The 21,434-nt window shown below is 38.9% G+C and overlaps 1 protein-coding gene and 1 long non-coding RNA gene across 2 annotated transcripts; one reads left to right on the forward strand and one right to left on the reverse strand.

Moving 5' to 3' along the window:
• Window positions 1-13,018: 13,018 nt before the first annotated feature.
• LOC122137023 lies at window positions 13,019-14,418 on the reverse strand. Its single transcript, XR_006154524.1, has 4 exons — window positions 14,343-14,418; window positions 13,615-13,697; window positions 13,413-13,513; window positions 13,019-13,126 (listed from the first exon to the last, which is right to left on the reverse strand). It is a non-coding gene; the product is annotated as an uncharacterized LOC122137023 (long non-coding RNA).
• dnai7 (dynein axonemal intermediate chain 7) lies at window positions 14,370-21,369 on the forward strand. The gene is given in 20 exon segments (XM_042722044.1): window positions 14,370-14,490; window positions 14,757-14,774; window positions 15,099-15,186; window positions 15,270-15,361; window positions 15,508-15,612; window positions 15,691-15,828; window positions 15,929-16,063; window positions 16,145-16,248; window positions 16,323-16,617; window positions 16,702-16,810; window positions 18,488-18,651; window positions 18,743-18,929; window positions 19,065-19,175; window positions 19,178-19,263; window positions 19,981-20,074; window positions 20,077-20,097; window positions 20,100-20,116; window positions 20,388-20,501; window positions 20,586-20,711; window positions 20,713-21,369. Coding segments are annotated over 16 exon segments (1,881 nt in total). The 5' UTR covers window positions 14,370-14,490; window positions 14,757-14,774; window positions 15,099-15,186; window positions 15,270-15,361; window positions 15,508-15,582; the 3' UTR covers window positions 20,863-21,369.
• The last annotated feature ends 65 nt before the right edge of the window (window positions 21,370-21,434 follow it).

Consider the following 21,434-nt stretch of genomic DNA (forward strand, 5'->3'; position numbering starts at 1 on the left):
AAACTAACATTTCTGATGTATCATTCACACCAGTAGCACATGTAAAGTACAAACAGTATGGGATGAATTACATGCCAAAACTTAATAGAGTGTGTTGCATATTATACATCAAATGAACTCAGCAGCTTTGCTACTCATCTGTTCTGAATAAGCAACAGCCGCATTTTGCCTCAGTGTATTAATAGTTGGAGTGAGCGAGCGTAAGAAGCTGGGAGGATGTGGAAATGTTGTGTGTTAGGGCTTGGGCCTGTGTCAGTCTCAAGCAGGCTGGTGTTAGGGGCATGGAAGAGCTTCTGCAGCGGGCCGCCCAGGCCCTGAAAGAGCTCTTTGTATCCCGTTCTATTTTCACAGGAAACGGCTGCCCTTTTTCGTCTCCAATGGGGAATATGTAACTGTGGTCACCTAATCAAACTTAACACAGGGAGAGGGGGATGGAGAGAAAGAAAGAGCGAAACCGTTAACCCGGCAGCTAAAGTTTAGCAAAACACAGACACACAATGGCTTGTTTATGTCCTTATACAGCTCCTTTTCTCTTTCTTCATTTTCCCGGCTCTTTCATTCGATCCTGCATTTCATAAATCCAACCACGATGACAGGCTGTTGTTTTAGTGACAACGAAGGTAGGTATGTAGTCTTAATTTAAACATCAGGAAACGTTTGCGAGGGTTTAAAACCTATCCACCCACTCACAAACACACAGATGCCTCTCACAAACTTAAAGAGAGTCTCCCTCTGATACTCCATCAGGGATTAGAGCAGCAGATCCAGACCCTCAGATTAACACTCTGCCAATCCAGAGTGAGAACGCATGTGAGATGGAGAAAGAAAGGAAAAAGAAAGTTGGGAAAGAGTACAACCACTGTGAGCCAATTGTATTATGGTTGAATATGTCTAGAGCTGTTTTTATAATGCACAGAAGTCACATCAGTGTAAATATATAACATGTTTACACAGATACACAGATGCGGCATAAATGGATCTGCATGGATTCACAATATAGCAAGCAGTGGATCACATGCAGATGCTGATGGTTGATTAGCGTGTACAGTGGATTGAAAATAAGGCCCGGTCTCAAACGCTGCACTAAGCACTTAAGGTTCTTCACTTTGGTTATGTAATGCCGGATACTACATTTTTTGCTGTGGAATCACTTCTATCTCATTTACAGGATGTTATGGTCGAGTGTTTACTGATTGGTTTAAAATTAACAGAACTTTAGCACCTGCTGGCAGATGTTGTGACTACCCTATTCTAAAATAGTGGAAAATTAAACAGAAATTGAACTAAAAAAAATTGAACTATTTTCTAAATTGATCATAAGAAACCAGCATATTAGAATGATATCTGAAGGATCATGTGACACTGATGACTGGAGTAATGGCTGCTGCGAATTCAGCTATACCACTATAAGAATAAATTACATTTTAAAGTGTATTAAAATAGAAAATATTTTAAATTGCAACAGTATTTCACAATATTAGTTTTCACTGTATTTTTGATCAAATAAATGCTGCCTTGAGCATAAGAGACTCCTTTTAGCAACATTTATAAATCTTACCGACACCACATTTTTGAATGATAGTGTAATGTTGCATGCAAATAAATAAATTAGAAAAGTATCCTCATGGATTTATTTAATGTTAATAATAAATAAATAAAAAATAATTTTTTTTTGTTTCATTGAATGCCCATAAATGAAGATTATTATTGTTTTTATCAATAAAATCTCATATATGAGATCACTGCTAGTGGAGGCGGGGCCTGGTTCATGGGCGGTGGGGGAAAGACAACAGAAAATACTCAAAAAGAAGCAAGAGGCTTCAAAAGTCAGGAAAAGAAACCCCCTTGACACACTTGAGCGAGTCCACACTGGATTTCACAAAAACGGCAGATCTATGTAGGAAGCAACCCTAGAAGCATCATACAGACAGGGTCTGGTGATTGAAGTAAAAAACAAATAAAAAACACCTCTTTCTCCCTCTGTCCTAGCTGTGGCCTTGACCTGTTCCCCTCTGTGTTCACTGTCTATGTGCTCGACAGCTTCACAACTCTCTTCTTTCCCAGATGAATAGGACCCAGGATGCAGGCTGCGTTAGTGTAGGCTTTCTGAAACAAGGTTAAACAGGTCATTCTTCAAGCAATTAAGTGCTTTTTTGTCTCATTCATTTTAAAGAAATGCCAATTACAGAAACATGCGCTATATATTAGAGTCACATATACTGATTCTTTAGAAACTACTGTCCAACTGAAAAAAATATTGTGGCATCAAAATGAAAGAAAGGAGTAATTTTCCTCTACAAGTGTTATTGGTGATTTCTGTAAAGAATAAAAAAGCGAAATAATCATTGCAAAAAAATCATTGTAAAAAAATGAGGGTGGAAAAAGTTTAAGATGAAGTCTTGAATATGGAAAGCAAGAGGGAGAATGAGTGGTGGATGAGCAAATTGAAGAGGGGAGAAGAAAAGAGGTGGGATGGAGGGAGAAGAGGAGCAAGGCAACACAAAGTCCCATGGCTGCCTCAGGGCATTGTGCAAAATTGATGGAGGGGGTGAAGACCTCACACACGCACACAGCACCTGGGACTCCAATCTCAGACCTCTATCTATACTTCTACCTCTCTAACTTTCATAGGCAACAATGCACCATGAAGAAATCAAGAACTGAATTTTCTTGACAAACTAAGTTTTTTTTGTTTGTTTGTTTGTTTTTTTACCTGTTTTGGCTTTGTGTGCAACACGCATATGGCAAGTGGCAAAAAGACATGTGACACCAGCAGTTGTTAATACAGGACATGTTCTGTTCTGAAAATGTTAGTCACCATTTGCTTTTGTATGGGGAAAAAATGATGTAATAAAAGTGAACAAAACATTTATGTCGTGTTCTAAGGATGAATGAATGGTTTCAAGCAACACAAAAATGAGTAAATGATGACAGAATTGTAATTTTGGGTGAATTATCCCTTTAAAAGTAACTGGTGAAGTTGGTTGAGCAGGAAAGTATTGTTGGTTAAGCTAGTCAAAAAGCCTGGAGGGAGAACAAGCTTCCAAAACACAGCATATACTGGTGGTCTTTTCAGCTGGGAAATACATACCTCTGTCACTTTTTCAGTCTCTCAGTCTGATTTATGGTAGACTTGAAACCGTGGACTTGATATATCAAATCACATTCTCTACTGAGAGTGAGACAACTTTAGGATTTTTCCCCATAATTCTGGGCCTGTGGAACAAAACCAATGGAGAAAGTAAAAAACAACAACAACGAAAAAAAAAAAAATCGTATATATAATAGCAGCAACTCCACAAAAAATGGAAGGCCATGTAAAGTCACAGAACAGGGTCACAGAGTGCTGAGCACATGGTGCATTAAAGTCACCAATTCATGTTCTGCTGATTCAATAGCTGAAGATTTCCAAATATCTACTGTCATTAATATCAGCACAAAAACTATATGATGGAGCTTCATGGAATGGGTGTCCATAGCTGAGCAGCCGGAGGGGATGAGTGTGGATGGAGTGGTGTTAAGCACACTGCCACTGGATTCTGGGCCAGTGAAACGTGTTCTGTGAAGTGCCGAATAATACTTCTCTGTTTGGCAGTCTGATGGGCAAGTCTAGGTTTGGTGGATGGAGGAAGAATGTCTCCTGCTTGACTACATGGGGCAACTGTAAAGTTTGGTGGAGGAGGGATAATGGTTTGGGACTGTTTTTTTTTTTTTCTTTTGGGTTTGGACCAGGTCCCTTACATCCAGTGATGGGAAAGCTTAATGTTTCAGCATACCAAAACATTTTGAACAATGCTATGCTTCCATCTTTGTGGGAACCATTTAGGAAAGGCCCTTTTCTATTCCAGCATGACCATAAAGACCATAAAGGTCCTTAAAGACATGGTTGGATGAGTTTAGTGTGGAAGAACTTGAGAGCCCTGACCTCAGCTCCTTCGACGACCTTTGGGATGAACTAGAATGGAGATTGCAAACTGGACCTTCTCGTCCAACATCAGTTGTACCTCACAAATGCTGTAAAATTCCCACTGAAACACTCCAAATCTTATGGAAAATCTTCCCAGAAGAATTAAAGCTGTTGTAAATGCAAAGGAGGGAACAACTCCATATTATTGTACATGTATTTAGAATGCAATGTCATTAAATGGTCAGATGTCCCAGTACATAAATTTATTTACTCACCAAACCCATTTTTATGCACTTTGCAAGCATTAACTCTAAGCCCTGTTAGCTGTAAATCAGATTGATATCAGATGAACTGCACTGAAAATCTAGAGAGAAATTACTGACTGCACTCTCTCTGACTGGCTAGGCAATAAATTGCCGTAATGTGAAACTGAGCTTCTTATTCTCTCATTTCCCTCCAAAAACAAATACGTCTGAATGGTTCACCACAACAGACAATGTACATTTGTTCAACTGCAGCTACACTCTTTCAAATCCAATCTTAGAGTGTGAATATTTAGTGTCACAGTGCAGCTCTAGTGCTTAGCATTAGCAATTAGCGCTAGCGAGCAGTATGGTCATTAGCTCTTCTGCACAAAGAATGGGATGTTGCTTCTGCGCTGGCATGACCTGGCGCGCAATAATGCCCGCTAGTTGAAATGCCCCATGGCTCCTTGACTGACATAGCGATGGTTTGCTGGATGGCTGAGCTGGCACTGAGAAGGCCAATCTGAGTCACACAAAAAGAGAGAGACCGACACACACGCCTGCCGCTTACACACCCACCTGCAGCAAAAGTGGCCGCGCCAAAGCCCTGAAGAGACTTACTCACCAGTGAGACTCCTCTCACATTCGTTCAGCCAGATCCCAGGCAGAGGCCCCCCTTTCTCTCCTCTGCTCCTGAACCGTATCGGGCCCCCCTTGCTCAGACAAGGCCCCTGTTGATGGAGGTGATTGGGAAGACGGTGAAACCGCTAGACTCTCAGGAAGGGCCAGGGATGCAGAGCCCCAACCAAGTCATCTGTTAGCAATCGTGCAACGGGGCCTGATATTAAAATGTCATGCGGGTCACAGACTGAGGTCTCTACGCCCCATAAGGAGCCCTACTGTTTCAAGACACTACTTTCCAGCTGCAAATATGCGTTGGGAGGGTATTGGAAAATCACTATACAGTACGTTTAAAAGAAAAGCCTTTTGTAATGACGTAAATGCAATTATGATACCAGTGGGTGGCTTGAGTGGTTTAGAAAACCCAAGGAACAAGTTGCGATGGTGAATTTTTATGTTTGTAAACACTTCCAAGTAGCCAAGCAACACTGACGGATGCTTTCAGACCAATTTCTGATCTGCAATCCAAAAAACATTCAAGGTAATTTTGTGTATGGATGGAGGAAAATAGTGAAAAGGGTGGGAAAAAATCCTTAAATGTGACAGGAGACATTAAGTTTCTGTCCCTGACAAGAGTTTATGGAAAATGAGTAAGGCGTGATTCTTTTCCTACATTACCGCAAGGCCGTGTTAAGCCTTTGAGTGTGAAAAAATAGGCTAAAACTTCAGCAAAGGCAGATGATATGAGAGCAGAGCGGATAAACGCAGATCTAATGTCACAACAACGCAGCACAAAAACGCGTCAAGGGCCCAAAGCCGCTCTTCATCAAACCCTGTTATTTAAACATTTAACGCAACAGTGGAGGGGAGAGGCAGGAGATGATGATGATTTGCGATTTAATGATTCCATCACTGTATTAGGGGATTAAGATGTCCGTGGAAATAGATTAGTTCTACATCCATTTTCACTCTGACTGGCAGAGACCCAAAAAGCTCAGAGATGGAAATATGAAGAATGAGGCATGCTGTGACAGATGGAGCACAAGTGACCTGAAGAGCACCAGTAAGAGCACTACCGCCACCTGCTGGTGGTGACAGAAACATATACCCTAAAGTGACTTGCTTACAGTTGTTCAAAATAAGTGTAATTCTGTTACTATTTATTCACCCTCATGAGCTTTCAAACCTGTTATTTTTCTGTGGAATACAAAAAGGCAGAATTTATGAAGATTCTTCTCACATAAGTTTATAGTGAACATATCTGTGAAGCTTAAAAGTCAATGAGTTGAAGTTGAAAACTAGACAAGTCAATAAATCATTCTTTTGAGTCAGTATATAATAAACAGAATCATCAGGTTAACATATGGAACGAAATGACTCGATGTGAGTTCAACTCACTGATTGAATGATCCAGTCACAGCGGTTCTTGAGTTAACAGCTCACTGGAAGTGAAGATTATCTGTTAAAAATACATAACATTTCAGTTTGTTTCTCACACAAAGCTATCGTCAGAAGTCTTGGAAATTCCACCATATTTTTCAACGTGGAAGCAACCTATTTCCTGTAAGTGCGCAAACCTTCTGATCCATCAGCTACTATTCAGTAGGTAAGTAACAAGAAGAATAAAGTACAGTTAATGGTAAAACGATGTGCACAAACCAGTGTGTTTATGATTACAATAAATTAAAATAGTATGATAACAAATGTCAGTTTGCAACATCAAAGAGTAGAGCTAAAATAAGCAGCTGACACTGGAAGCTTTGCACTTCCAATGTTAAAAATGGCCTCTTATATTAAAAATACTTGAGGATACTTTTCTGATGTTTTTTGGCATTGACTATTTTTGCCTGGAAACCTGTCTGAAGATTCTTTGTTTTCCATTGAAGAAAGAAGGTCATCTGGATTAGGAACAACATGAGGGTGAGTAAATGTCCAGACCATCATCTGATTGCACACTCAATGCATAGACATTCACAGGGTCTTGCACTGCCGAATAATAAATATGAGGCCACACAGTGCTGAGGAAGTGAGGGAACTATTATTAAATGATCAAATCTTCAGTGCTAACTCGCTCTTCTTGAAGCCATCAACTTTAGCGATCTCAAGTCATTACTCTTTGGCTTTATGCAAGGTTTAATTACAAGAGCGTGACCTTCCTTCTGCTGTTCCCGATAACATCAGCGTTGTGGCGGGAACGGTCACATGCTAAAACACGCTGGGGCTCAAGAGTCAATTAGTCGAGAGAACAAAGGAGACTTAGAAGGATGAGAAAAAGACAAATAGAAGACGAATCCTGCAAAGGAAATAAACAGCAACTTGGGCAAATGAAGAGGTGGAGGGGGGGGGGCACAGATGCTAAAGGAAACAACACAAAAGTGGCTGCAAGTTCATTAATTAGAATTTCAAATCGGACAAACTTGAGATGACAGCACCGCGCTTGTCAAATCAGATCATGGCCTAGCAGAGCGGAGAACCTCCCGGTGCTTGGAGCCAAAAGCAGGAACAGCTCATCGCAAACAGCTTCCTGGGGACTGTGTGTGTATATGCATATGAGCGTAAGTGTGTGTGCGATTACTGCAGCGTGTAAGCCTTCTTCATCGCCTCTGATTACTGCGGCCCGCCTTTTTCCCGCCTGTCCGCCCAGAGATGTCACTCTCCCCCTAAATGAAAAGTGACAATTAAAACATTCTCTTAAGGCGCTCCAAATCAAGACGTGCTGGCAAGGCTGGCTGAGTGCCGTTCACCATGGGGCCGGAGCTAGCGAGGTGAGAGGCCACAGAAACTGTCTGCTCTCCCCCCAGGGCATGGAATCAGGGGTTAAAGTGATGATGGCTGTCCTCAGGCCCAGCACCAGTGGGTAAGACAGAGTAACACACGCTCTTAGGGAACTAGAGGGTCAGTGAAGGAAAAGAGAGGGCTGAAAATGTGTCTTTAAGGGGAAGTAGGGAGAATATTAAGGACTAGATTGACTGTGTGCTACATTAGTTGCTGTGGGGTAAATGAAGAAAGAGTGAGAAAGCGAGAACGATGATTTTTAAGGTTTAGCTGAGTCAAGCCAATTTCACAAAGCACATCTTCAATCACTCAAAAGGGTTGGGGATCAAGAACCAAGAATCAAGTACCTTTAAAAAGAAATACTGGAAACAAATTCATTTGTTTCATTAATTGCTCTTGACCGGTCCTGTGGATGAAACACTGTACTAAAATGTACTTACAATGTTTTCTGTATTACTATTCAGCAACCCTGAAAAACAACTGAATCTACTGCATAGATGTAGTCTGATTCCTAAACTCACGACTCTTATGAGCAGCTCATTTTAGTGAATCAAACAGCTGAGATTTAAACCGGTGTAGTTACTAGACTGGTTGTTCTTATCAATGCTGCTATTGTTAACTAAAACTACTGTAAAATAATAAAAAATTGTTTGTGTTAATTGAAATACAGCTGAAATAAAAGAAATAAATATAAATCTTACATGGAAAAAGTAAACTTAAGAAAAGAAAATTAGACGTGGTGCTTTGGCAACTAACTAAAATTACATAAGTTTAAGTACTAAAATTACAACTAAAACTGAAAAAAGAAGCTAAATAGAAATACAGAAAATAACTAATAAAAAATGAGAAAAGCATATAAAATTTCTAAAGCTGAAAATATAAAAATAAAAGCTTGATATTAATATAGGCCATACATATACAGCATTACAGGCCTAAATAAACCTAAAATAACACCGGTGCATATGATAATGTTTAAATATATACCACTAGCAAAACTAATGATGTGTTTTATAAAAAATAATGAATCAATGAATTGTTACCATATTTTTAAACTCTTAGTATCGTTTAATAAAGTTTAACCTTCTCTTTCTTTCTCTCTAGTTATTTTATGCCACTTCTAAAAAACTGTAAAATGCCATAAAAATGTCTGTGGAAACATACCTTTTGCAAGAATTAAATATCAATTGAATTTCCTTTTTTTTCTCCAAATATATTATTAGAATCAATAATGGAATCACTAGAAAACTGGACTGGAACCAAAATCATTAAAAATCTCTTCTGGGAGCACTTTTCTGCAGGTCCACCTCCACTTTAGCATTGTACTCCTCACTGTAGTAGTAGCGTTGTATTAGAGAAATGTGGTATGGAATAGCTATTTATAATGTGTTGTGCTATCGTTTCTGCTTTCATTATTGTCACATATAAGTCAATTCTGATAAAAGCATCTGAATGAAAAAATGTAAATATAAATTTCCTGGCAAAAACACACCACTGCTTACAGGAAAAAAGAGCTTGAGAAAGGGATATGAATTTGACTCTGTGTGTGGGACACAGTAGAGAAAAAGAGGTTGTTTGGGCAGGATACCAGGTCAGTCAGCAGACAGCTGCAGCACTGAGGGAGATGAAGCCAAACTAGCCTGGCCTCATTGAGGGCACAAAGATCCAGACCCCCACCCTACAGAGACCAAAGTTTCAGAGCACAGCCAATAAAGGATCCATTTCAGATTTATCCAAACTCTTTTAAGTAGAACAGAGGTCATCGACTGGACAGGATGAGAACAAAGGGGCAACAAGTCTAGGCCTATCGCTGTTGCACCTTTACAGAGAAAAATACATTTATTCTAGAGACCTTGGCACAGACAAGCACAATATCTGTATTACAGAGACTCCTGAAAGTATTTGGACATTGTAAAAAATGTCTGAATGCCATTGAATGAAATATCAAAACAAGAGGGATCCGCAAGCCAATAGATGCCAAAACTTTTCTCTGAAATAACTTCACTGAGCTGATTTTCTGGTGTCAAGGCAGATGGAAGCCTATATATGAAATAAAAAAAATTAAAAAATGTATTTGTGACAATAATTTTCTAATGTGGCATTACTTCTATAACATTTTATCTTCCAAATTTGACTTTATAGCCTATCTCACAAATATAATTATTATTTTTTAAATGATCATACCTGTCCATATCTTACAATCGTCTATGTCACATAACTCTTTTCTTATAATTGATCTATATGTTGTAATTCCACTTTATATCTTACAATTGCCCAATTTTTTACAGACGGAAATGCTATGAACGTTCCACTAACATTTGACAACCAGATACTCAAACATTATATCTATTTATTTTTTGGTCATTTAAAACCTTAGGAACTGTGTTTGAGCTTCATTTCTTTAATTTTATTATATTACGCACGGACGTACATTTTTTATAGTGTCCAAATACATTTCAAGGCCACTGTAGATAGAGACAACAAGCATTCTGACGTCCGATGCCCGAAAGGAGTGAGCACAACAACAAAACAAGTTTCTGGATGCTTTCCATGTTACATTGTTTAAGCGAGATTTACAGGAACGTTTAGACGGCGAGTGCCCGCTGGCTTGGCGCTGTCAAGCGTTTGCAGCTTTAATCTGATCTATTATGCTGATGAGTTTGACTCGTTTCCAGAGCCTTCAGTGGCTTCACACTCACACAGTGAGCTGGCAGCCGACTCCATCACCTGCGCTGGTGAGCACACCGACACTTTGTCACTCAGTCACACCTGATCCGAGTCCAAAAGCGGGTGGTTCACACCAATTCTAGTTCACGTTCTCTCCTCGAGCGTGCCAAAGAACTCCTTTGTCTGTGGAAATTTAAGTAAGAGGAGGTGTGCTTCTCTTCCTTCCTGGGATCCTACGTGTGTGTGTGTGTGTGCGTGTGTTTGGAAGAGAGGCATGAATGAATTAATGATGTCTAAAGTAAGTAGGGCATGTTATAATGATGAATGTGTGTAAAGTGTGTTCATAGGACAGCGGAGCAGGAAGTAAGTGTGAGCGAGTGGAGCTCAGCTTCAGCCCTGCAGCTTCTAAACTCTAAGAGACGCTCTCCAACAAACCCTCTCATATATCATCACAATACACAGTCCCAGCACTCCTCTTCCTCATTCCTCTCACTCCCCCTTCAGAACACATGCACATTTTCTACAAGATGCTTTAGAATGTTATAGGCTGGAAACTAAAGCATAACCAAACTTAAATGGACAGTTCAATCACAAATGACATCATATACTCACCCAACATGTCATTCCAAGCCTGTATGACTTTCTTTTTTCCTCTGGAATGGGGAAAGAAAAGTTTAGCAAAAAAGTTTAGCAAAATGCAAAACAAAGGAATTTTAGAGGAATATTTTAAACAAATAATCAATCAATGTATTAAAACATACATTGATATAAAAAACACCACAAAAAAAAAAAAAAAAAAATACATTGTTTCTATCAATGTATTAAAACATACATTGATATAAACACTACCATATACATATATATAAAAAAATAAATCATAAAAAAAAATTAACCACTTTTTGATTGTCCTTTTTAACTCTCAATCAAAGAATCTTAAAAAAAAATTAACCACAGAAAAATATTACTTTCATAATTGATAATAATAATAAAGTTTCTTAAGCACCAAATCAGCATATCAGAATGATTTCTGAAGGATCATGTGACACTGAAAACTGGAATAATGTTGTTTCAAATTGGAATAAAGTTGTTTCAAATTGTAATATTTCACAGTATTATGTTTTTACTGTATATATGATCCAATAAATAAAGCTTTGGTGAGAATAAGAGACTCCTTTGAAAATCGTTAAAAAAACCTTATGACCAATCAATCAAATTCCACTCATTTAAACCCAAGATGATAGAAAGGAAAAATGTGAGGGATAGAATGTCACTGAGCAGAGGATAAGGTATCTCAGAGGTCAACCTTGCAATCTGCTCTTCTTGACTGCAAAAGGACAAACTATCCAAAGGCAAATCTGCAAACTAAACTATAGGAAATTAAAAAAAAAGCACAAAAACAAAAAATCCCCCGTCCACGACAGCCATGAAGACAAATCCAATTATTTGTGTCTCATGTTGCAAATTTGTTCTAATGGATGGAATAGGAAAATAAATAAGTGCCTGTAAAAGGAAACAAAGGGAAGCGATTTCTAATTAACATGAAAGAGAGACGAAGAGACGTGTTAGTAAACCCATCTTTCATCCTTCTCCTCTCCTCATAGCCGGCACATTTGTTTGTGCCTGAATGTTGTCTTTTAGAGGGAAGCGTGTTTCCGTTTCGCCGGCAAATTAAATGTCAACAGATTTAACATCAGCTCCAATCTCGTTTTTTTCTGGAGCGTTTTGTCGATTTTATTGTTCATTAAGCGTTTTTTTTTTTCTTTTTTTCATTGCTTGCGCTCAGTCGGCTTTTTTGTCACATCTTGGCTTTGAAGATCACAAAAGCCCGGGACAATAATTAGGTTTAGTGTAATTACGAACTAAGCATAATGAAAGAGTTGAAGGGAAACGTCTGGCCCTATCTGCTCACTGCCTCTCTCTGGATAACCATTAATCCCACATTAGCCCTGCACTGTCACTCTAAACAACAGCTTTGAGAAAGATGGTATGATCAGATGACCTCGACCAGGTCACACACACAAATGCTGAATGTGATATCAAAGATGTGGGAAGAGGTCAGATCGCTCCAGCTGCTATGTAAAACACTGAAGTTTAGATCATGCCAGCAAGCCGCTTGCACTAAACCCTAAACAGCAACAGTAATAATGAGAAAGGAAAAAGTCATTTATCCATGCTAAAAGTCAGTAGTGATGCAAATAAAAGCTTCTGTAGTAATTATCCGACTCCATCAAAATACTATAAAGCAGTAGCCTGGCCTCACACAAGCCTAAACCAGCAATATCTGGTTTGCTGTTGTTCAGCTCAAGCTAAGTTGAAGAAAGTGCATGGTAAACAGTGTTTTTTTTTTTTTCTCGTTTTGACAAGAAAACACCTTTTTCGATTAGGTTTATAAATACCCCAGTAACTTACCTGTCAATGAGCATGTGACAACTCCTGTTCTGTACACGTGACATTGAAAAGTGACGTGACATTCAGCCAAAGTATGGTGAACCCATACTCAGAATTCGTGCTCTGCATAACCCATCCGAAGTTGCACACACACAGAGCAGTGTGAACACACACACACACTGTGAACACACACCCCAGAGCAGTGGGCAGCCATTTATGCTGCGCGCGCCTCTGGGGAGCAGTTGGGGGTTCGATGCCTTGCTCAAGGGCACCTAAGTCATGGTATTGAAGTCGGTGGAAAGAGAACTGTACATGCACTCCCCCACACCCACAATTCCTGCCGGCCCGAGACTCGAACTCACAAAACCTTCGATTGGGAGTCCGACTCTCGAACCATTAGGCCACGACTCCTTCCCACGTGTGTCAATGAGCATGTGACAACTCCTGTTCTGCACCAGAATATCTGCAAGCTCCTTTGGCAGTCTGTAGACAAGAGCTATTTCTGCTGCGTAGAGTGTAGATCACACTATAGAGCAAAAAATATTTGTTAGTTCATTTGCTCAAAAATATTGGACAACTGAGTATTATTATAAAGTCTTAAATACACGACAGACAGACAGATAGATAGATATGACACAACATCATATTTACAAACAATATCAATGATCCAAACAAATGTAATGATGTTATTGTCTGTCTGTGTAACACGTGGCTGCATTTGTCATGACAATGTCACGCTCCCGTTTCGGTGTCTAGATAGACATGTGGTGTGTAAAAGCACACAGATGAAACTCCAGATGGCGAGGACAGACCTGTGCAGCGCAATGCAGGGAAGAACAGCCTGGGTGTGTGGACAGGTTCCCAAAAGGCTGGATGTGCGGCTTCTGCCAGCCTTCCTGAAGACGAGTGAGGACTGTCCCACACATGTGAAGTGCAAATTACCTTTGATCAGCAGATTATTTTAGGCCAATGACTTTACACGCTTATAACATCACCCCTTAAAGGTTTACTCACTTTGCATTGGGGCAGTGGTTGGAATAAGCAACAATTTAGGGACGATTCTGTTTTGCAGAACAGGAGATCACCTTGAGCTGCCTCTGGAAAGAAAATGAGGATTCAGTTCAATATTACATTAACAAATAGACACTCTTATAACTCTGAAACCTTCATTATGACTAGAACATGTCATGCTTTTTGTAAATAACCTTACCATTACAAGAAATAACCGTCTAGTGTGATGAGATAGTATGAAAAACAGAAATAGTATGAGTCAAGTAGCTAAATTTGGATACGAAATACTGCATTTCAAAATGATTTCGGTTTGCAATTTGCAGTTGGAATGAGGTTAGTTACGTTAGTTGACTCACCTCGGAATAAACTAGTTTTAGTTTAACTTACCTAATCATAAATCCAAACAGTGACGTTGAAAACACACTTTGTGCTGAAAAAACGAAGACGACTCGCGATATTTTGCGCCATCTTGTGTAAAAAGGCAATATTGCTGCAACCGTCAAAGCGTTATTAAGCGTGACCAGGAGATGGCAATAGTGAACCTTTAATGCAAGCTTATTTCTTTCAAAATCATCAGAACTTTTTTTTTTTTTTCAGAATTACACATAAAGTAATACAGTAAATACAAATATTTAACAAATAATATTCTAAATGATTACAAATAAATCATCAGAACTCCTCTGCACTATTGTATCAAGTACACTTTTAATGGTTGTGTGATATTTCCTCACCATAGTTTCTTTTGGGGACGTTTCCTCCTGGTAACCGTGCTCCGCTATTGTGGCGCTTTTTAGAGCTGATTGTTTTCTATCTCGCGTGCGTCGTCGCCATAGTGACGGGAGGACGCCCGCAGCAGATGCCTGAGAGCTCGTAAACACGGTGAGTCAAGTTTTAACAATGTATTAAAGAAAAATAGTACTGATAGTACAAACAAATATGCATATATATGCAATAAATCTTTATTCGTGTGACTTCTGGCTTCATATTTAATGAAACAGAAGCAGCAAAAGCGAAAGTCCTGAGCCAAAATGATATGTTTAACTTACCATCCTGGGTTTGTTAGCGATGTTTGTCTGATGATTTACTTTTTCTGTAAACTTTAAGTTTTCCCCTTAATTATTTTATTTGTATGTCTTCTCTTACAGCCACCAAAGGATGGAAAGGTAAGTTGTTTGATGGGAGTATGTTGTAAACAGCTTTCAACTTAAAATGACCTTAAATTGTATTAAAATTATAAATGTTTGTCGGTCAGTTTTTATTTTAAAAATAAAATCCCAAGTTTGTAAGTAAAATAAAGTTTGTAGAACATCTCTTCACTATATATATACATATAAGATTATATATATATATAATATATATAATATATATAATATAATATACATAACAAGAAAAATAATCTCCTCAGTTTTCACACTATAAATAAATAATTACAAGAAAAATAATCTCCTCAGTTTTCACACTATAAATAATTAGCATTTTGAATCCAGAACGCAAAAAACAAAGGAGGAAACATCAGGAAGGCTGAGAGGGAGAGACTGCAAAGAGAGGCAGATGAACAAAGACGGAGAGAGGAAGGTACATCTGCAATATTAATTCAATTCATTTTAAATGAGTTTTTAATTGATGATATATCTGTATACTGTGTTTCTGTCCTGTAGAAGAAGCTTGTGTCATTGCTGAGCGTGAGGAGAATGAACGGCTGGAGAGGGAGCGAATAGAACAAGAGAAACAAGAGCAGCTCGAGCTGAAGGTCTGATGAACTTCCATTTGAACATTCACAGTTGTGCTGCAGACATTTCCCTGCAGGATTTCGTGCATATGCAGCTGTCTGTACTGATGGATTGTATGTGACAAGTTTTAATGTGATGATTGATTGACACTTGTCAAAATCCACAGGACAGAGAGCGCAGAGAGGACGAGCTGAATGAACTGCGGTACATTCTAGATGAGAATCACTCTGCAGTCAATGCAATGGAATCTGAATGCAGGGACAAAGCTAAGGTTCAAGAATCGTGAAACTGTATTCAGATGCCGCAGGCTAATACTGGGGCTACTTTAATTGCTGATTTGTCTTTATAGTGGGAGCATTACATGCATTGCAATAGCAGCCCAGATTCATCGGTGCACCCGGAAATCAACTCCTTCATCAGTTTGTGGAGAGAAGACTCAGAAACCCAAATCCAGCAGGTCTTGGAGAACTGTGCTCTGGCTCTTCAGGTGAGACCAACACTCTGCTGAAGTCAGTTATTGATGACGGAGATGCTAATATAATTCTCGTTCTTGGTGTGAATGAACCTTAACTATTTCTCCTGGACAGTTGACAAACGAACTGGACTTTCTCTTGAGTGAGGGTCCCGACCACAGTGTTGCTCAGCAGTATCGAGAAGCACTCCTGTGTCTACAGAGTCTTATCCACTGCAAACTCAACCAGGCCACCGAGGAGCTTTTGAAGGCAAGAGCTATGCTGAGATCTCCCTATGAAGCTCACTTCTGTTTGAACACAAATCAGATGTTTGTTTTGCTCTCCATTCAGTCCGCAAGTTCTCATTCTGACTTTGAGACCGGCAACATGCAGACTGTAGTCCAGGACGAAAATATCACTCTTTGTCTGTGGGTGAACCTCAACAAAAACCCAAGGTGTGCATATCTTCATGGTGAATATTAGGCACTATTGTGGGATAAAGGAAAAACTTGACAATCCATGTTTCCAGGTTTAAAGGCTTCCGGTTTGAGGAGGTGGGTCTGGGCTTTGAGTTGCCAAAGCCACTTGCTGTGATTGACGTCGCTGTTCAGATCCTTCATACACGATATGATCACCTGTCCCATCACAGCGAGCGACAACAGCTCCAGAGAAGGAGATCCATGATGGAGGCTGTGCTCACTCCACCAACTGAGAGCATTGCAGCGATGCAGGATGAGAAGATGGAGGGAGAGAGGGATGAGGGAGGAAGTTCAAAGCCAGTGGAGGAAGACAGTCGCATGGTCAGGTCAGACAGCAGAAAGAGGGTGAGGGAGGCTTTGATTATGTGTATGTACTTGTTTTCTAGTGTCTTCTGTGGCTGTTAATATCAGTGTGTGTCCATGTGTCAGAGTGCTGTGAGTGTGATCTCAGCTAAGGAAGGGAGGAAGAGCTCTTCAGTCAAGTTGTTAGAGGAAGGAGAAAGTCAGATGGAGAAAATCACTGCAGCATTAGAAGCTGGTTTGCACTTTTCTTATTTCACCTCCTGATTTTCCCAATTTCTTTCTTCTCTTTCCTTATATTAAACAAAATAAGATGAGATGAATTTTTTATAACATAAAATGGGGCTGGCTCCAGGCATGGGCAGGGGTGGGCTGAGAGTTCAAAGGTACAGCGCGCACATCCAAAACAATAAAAACTGGGTGCTGGGCAGACAAGTAGTTGCAAAGGTAAACAATGAGTCCGCACACCAGAAAAGCCCACCCAATCAGAATTAGATAAAGCAGTGATTAAAACCAATCTGAAGCAGACTGTATTTTGAGAAGTTTAAAATATAGGAGACTTGCACCAGCACTCATAAAATAACAGAAAATTGCAGCATTTTCCTTGTATTTGCTGAATTCACACGGAGCTTCAGTCTGTTGCAGAAAAGCAGAGGCTGACAATGAGCGAAAACAACAGGCAGAAATATCTGCATGCTATCACGGGGTGTTTGTGAGTTTTGGGGAGTTTAACACATGAATATGTATTATAGCCTACCATTAAAATTAATGTTCTAAAAAAAACACTCATTCAATAACGAGCAACAGTCATCTCTACCAAAATCTGCCATTTTGAATTGAAAGTAGGTCTGTCATTTAAGTGATTCATGTAATTCATAATTGATTTTGACAACAGTAGCATTTTCCTATTTTACGTTTTCAATAACTAAAATTAAATGGGTGCATATATATATTTTCAATAACTATATATATATATATATATATATATATATATAAAATTTGCAGTTCAGATTGATTACATCAAAAGAATCTTTATACTTGTTTTTTGACTGTTCTTTTTTCTTCTTTTAATGTATTCCCCTAAATCCATTTAAAGGGTTAGTTCACATTCAAATTCTGTCATAAATTACTCACCCTCATGTCGTTTCAAACCTGTAAGACCTTTGTTCATCTTCGGAACACAAATTAAGATATTTTTGATGGAATCTGCGAGCTGACCCTGCATAGACAGCAACGCAACTGAAATGTTCCAAAGTTCCCACAAACGTAGCAATCTTTGAATTAATCCATGTGACATCTGTGGTTCATCCGCAATTATACGAAGCTACGAGAATACTTTTTGTGCACAAAAAAAAACACTTTATTCAACAATTTGTCTCCTCCGCATTACCCTGCTGCCATTTTGGAGAATATCTGCTGGACCTATTGCTGTCCTGTGTCAGCTGCGTCACGTGACGCATCTTAATTTGTGTTCTGAAGATGAACGAAGGTCTTACGGGTTTGAAACGACATGAGGGTGAGTAATTAATTACAGAATTTTCATTTTTGAAAGTATGAAAGACAGGTTTCCATTTTAAAATCTACTAAAGATTAATAACTAATTTTTAGTAATTATAGTACAACTTAAATTTCAATTAGTTTCAAGGCAATATTAATTTTTTTTATTTTATTTTTCTAAGCTTTTCATCAATATTTATATTTTTTGCTAGCTAGCAATTGCAGTGATACATAATATATCACATGAAAGTCATTACAGGTGCATCTCAAAAAATTAGAATATTGTGAAATAAATATAGAATTACCAAAAAATTTACTTTTTCACGACATTCTAATTTTTTGAGATGCACCTGTAATGACTTTCATGTGATATATTATGTATCACTGCAATTGCTAGCTTCTGATAACTTGTCTCTAGATCAAAATGGTTCTGACTCATCACCAGCTGAACCTGTGATTGACCGTGCTGACGTACATATAGTGGACCTGCAGCAGTTCACACCCCTGGGCGGAGTCTACTACTTTGATGTGCTCCATCTACCACCTCAGTCTCACATAGTGAAGGGCTGGGAAATGAGAGAGGTACATCTTTGGATGTAATCTAGGACAGTCTGCAAGAGATCAAAGAGAATAATGTGCATTAATTGTCATTTACTATTGTGCCTCATCATAGCTGTTAGAAACCGGTCTCCAGGCCTTTCCCTATCCCACAGAGCAGTTTTGTGCTCAGAGCTCTACCTCAGTGCGGCTGGATGAACACAGTAGCACTGTTGCCTCACTGTCTGTAGGGGTCACTGTAGCTCTGCCTGACTCAACATTGTTTCTGGAGGATCCACATGTGGCACGTTGGGATCCTATCGGTGAACAATTCACACCACACATATGTAGCATCAGATTGTGTATTGTATATACAGCCTCTACTTTAAAGCCTCCCTGTTATTTTCATATCTTGGTTTTTTAATGCATGCTTGTTTATTGCACACCTGTTTCTGCAGGTCAGCACTGGTGGGCAGACTGCATTTCTGAGGCATCCTATGACGCAGAGACCCACAGCATCTCCTTTAAGATGAATGCATTCTATGCCTTCACATTACTGCAGGAGTCATACAGTCATGGGAGCTGAGGCCTCTGGGCCAAGACTCAGCTTTGTTCACAATCACTGGAGCTCTTATTGAAGTCAGCATCACTGTCAAGGAAAGAGAGGCCCTGTCCAAAAATACACATATCTGAAAAATCTTTTAAATATCTACTTTAAAACATAGAAATGTAGAACTTTTCTGTATTCATGTTGGTTTCATGTAATGGTTTTGAAAATTATATTTTATACACGTATACACACAATTTTTAAGGTAAGTTACGAATATAATGATTATCAGAAATTTCACACCATATGACATTTTACAAATTAAAAGTTGGTAACACTTTAGTATAGGGACCAATTCTTAGTTGTTTATTAGCATGCCTATTATTAACATATTGGCTGTTTATTACTACTTATAAAGCACATATTCTGCATGACCATATTCTACATCCCTAATCCTTCCCATTACCTAAAATTAACAACTGCCCTAAGCAACAAATTAGGAGTTTGAGGCAAAAGTCTCAATGGTTACTGGTTTGTTAATAGCGAGAATTGGACCTTAAAAGAAAGTGTGATCAAAAAGTTAATATATCACTGACTAGATGCACTCAAAATATTGCATGCTTGAACTGCATTTTTTAAATATATTTCTTAATAAATTAATGGATCCATAAGAAGCATCCTGTCATTGAACAATTTAATTTATCTAAGACCAACAGTATGGAATCAATTCAAGGCCAGGCTGTTTTCCATACATGTCGAAGGCTACAAAAAATGGTGTTCTCTCTGTGTGTATCACCAGCACCGATCGATAGCTTTTTGTTTCTCAGGGTAAGCAATATATGCTGCACATGGAGGAAACAAAGAACCTAGATCATCTTCTAGGGAATTGGATAAGCCCCTCAGATCTGCAGAAGGCCATGCGGAGAATGAGTATTCAGACAAGTACTCAGCATCAACCCAAAGGTAACCAAGGGGGTAAATTGCCTTACACTTTCAAAAACATTTTCTGTATTGGCATAGATGGTTCCATGAAATTTTAATATGATGTACTGGTAGGTAAAAGGTCTATTGCACAAAGGGTTCTTCACAGTGAAAAAAGGTCGATGTGGAACCTTCCTTTTGGACCCTTATTTCAGAGTGTTTCAGAGTTATTTCACTAATTCATTTTTAAATAGACCAGTTATAAATACCCATGATGTAACAATATTTTTATCCATGTTCTTTCCACTTCTAGGACCCATTAATAGAGCACACAGTGTATGAACAAATGGCTCTAATGTCCTCAGCCGTGGCTTTTTCATGGAGCTGCTGGAACACACAATGCGGACAAGAGCATCTTGTTCTTCAGGTGTGTCATACACTCTGACTGAAGCACTATTGAACTACTGTATACACAGCAGTACCTATGATCGTTATCTTTTTGACTCTGTAGGCCTGTGAACAGTTGGAGGCTGGGTCTGTGGCTGAGGAGGCATGGTCTCTTTACCTGCTGGGTGCTCAGAGGAACCAGCATCTGAAGATGAAGGAGCATGACCACAGCTTCTCTCCTGAGCTGGCCCGAGGGCAGCGAGTTCCACTCCACCTTTCTGCACATGCTCAGACAGGACATGAGCACTGAGGGCCAAGCCAGAGTCTGTCAGTCTCACCATCTCTACACAGACACTGTACAGAGGCTCCTGTGTGCAACACGTGTCCTCACATATTCCTGAAAAGAGAAAGCATACGCATCCAGAAAGACTACATGCATACACACTAATATCTAAAACATTTGATACCTGTTTTGAACAGTCATTGCTACATCTTGATGATATGCGGAGATAAAATTCTTTATAAGCAGGTGAACCCAAATAATACTCTAGAATGATTATTTATAACATACAGTAAGCAATAAATATAAATATATATACAGTAGATAGATACCGCCACAAAAGAAATGAGAGCATGTGCACTAAATCTTTCATGGAGAAATTGTTCCTAGATGCCAGAATATTACAGAAACTCGCAGGTGTATTTAATTCTTAAAAATATATATATTTTTCATTTTATTATAAATTCTTTAAATAATATATTACAAATAAATACTAAAACATTTTGTTTTTGTAGCTGAAATATGACATGTTTTGGTGAGATTCTCCTTGATTTATAGATTGTTATACTCATGATGAATTTGCTGCTATTTGGCAATGGTTCATCAACTTCATTTTATACCACCAACTTTGGCTGAACAACTAAAATAAGAGCACACCCAAGCATGAGTATTAAACACACATACTGACTGAAG

The sequence above is a fragment of the Cyprinus carpio genome, chromosome B4, assembly GCF_018340385.1.
Source record: "Cyprinus carpio isolate SPL01 chromosome B4, ASM1834038v1, whole genome shotgun sequence".
Taxonomy (NCBI): Eukaryota; Metazoa; Chordata; class Actinopteri; order Cypriniformes; family Cyprinidae; genus Cyprinus; species Cyprinus carpio.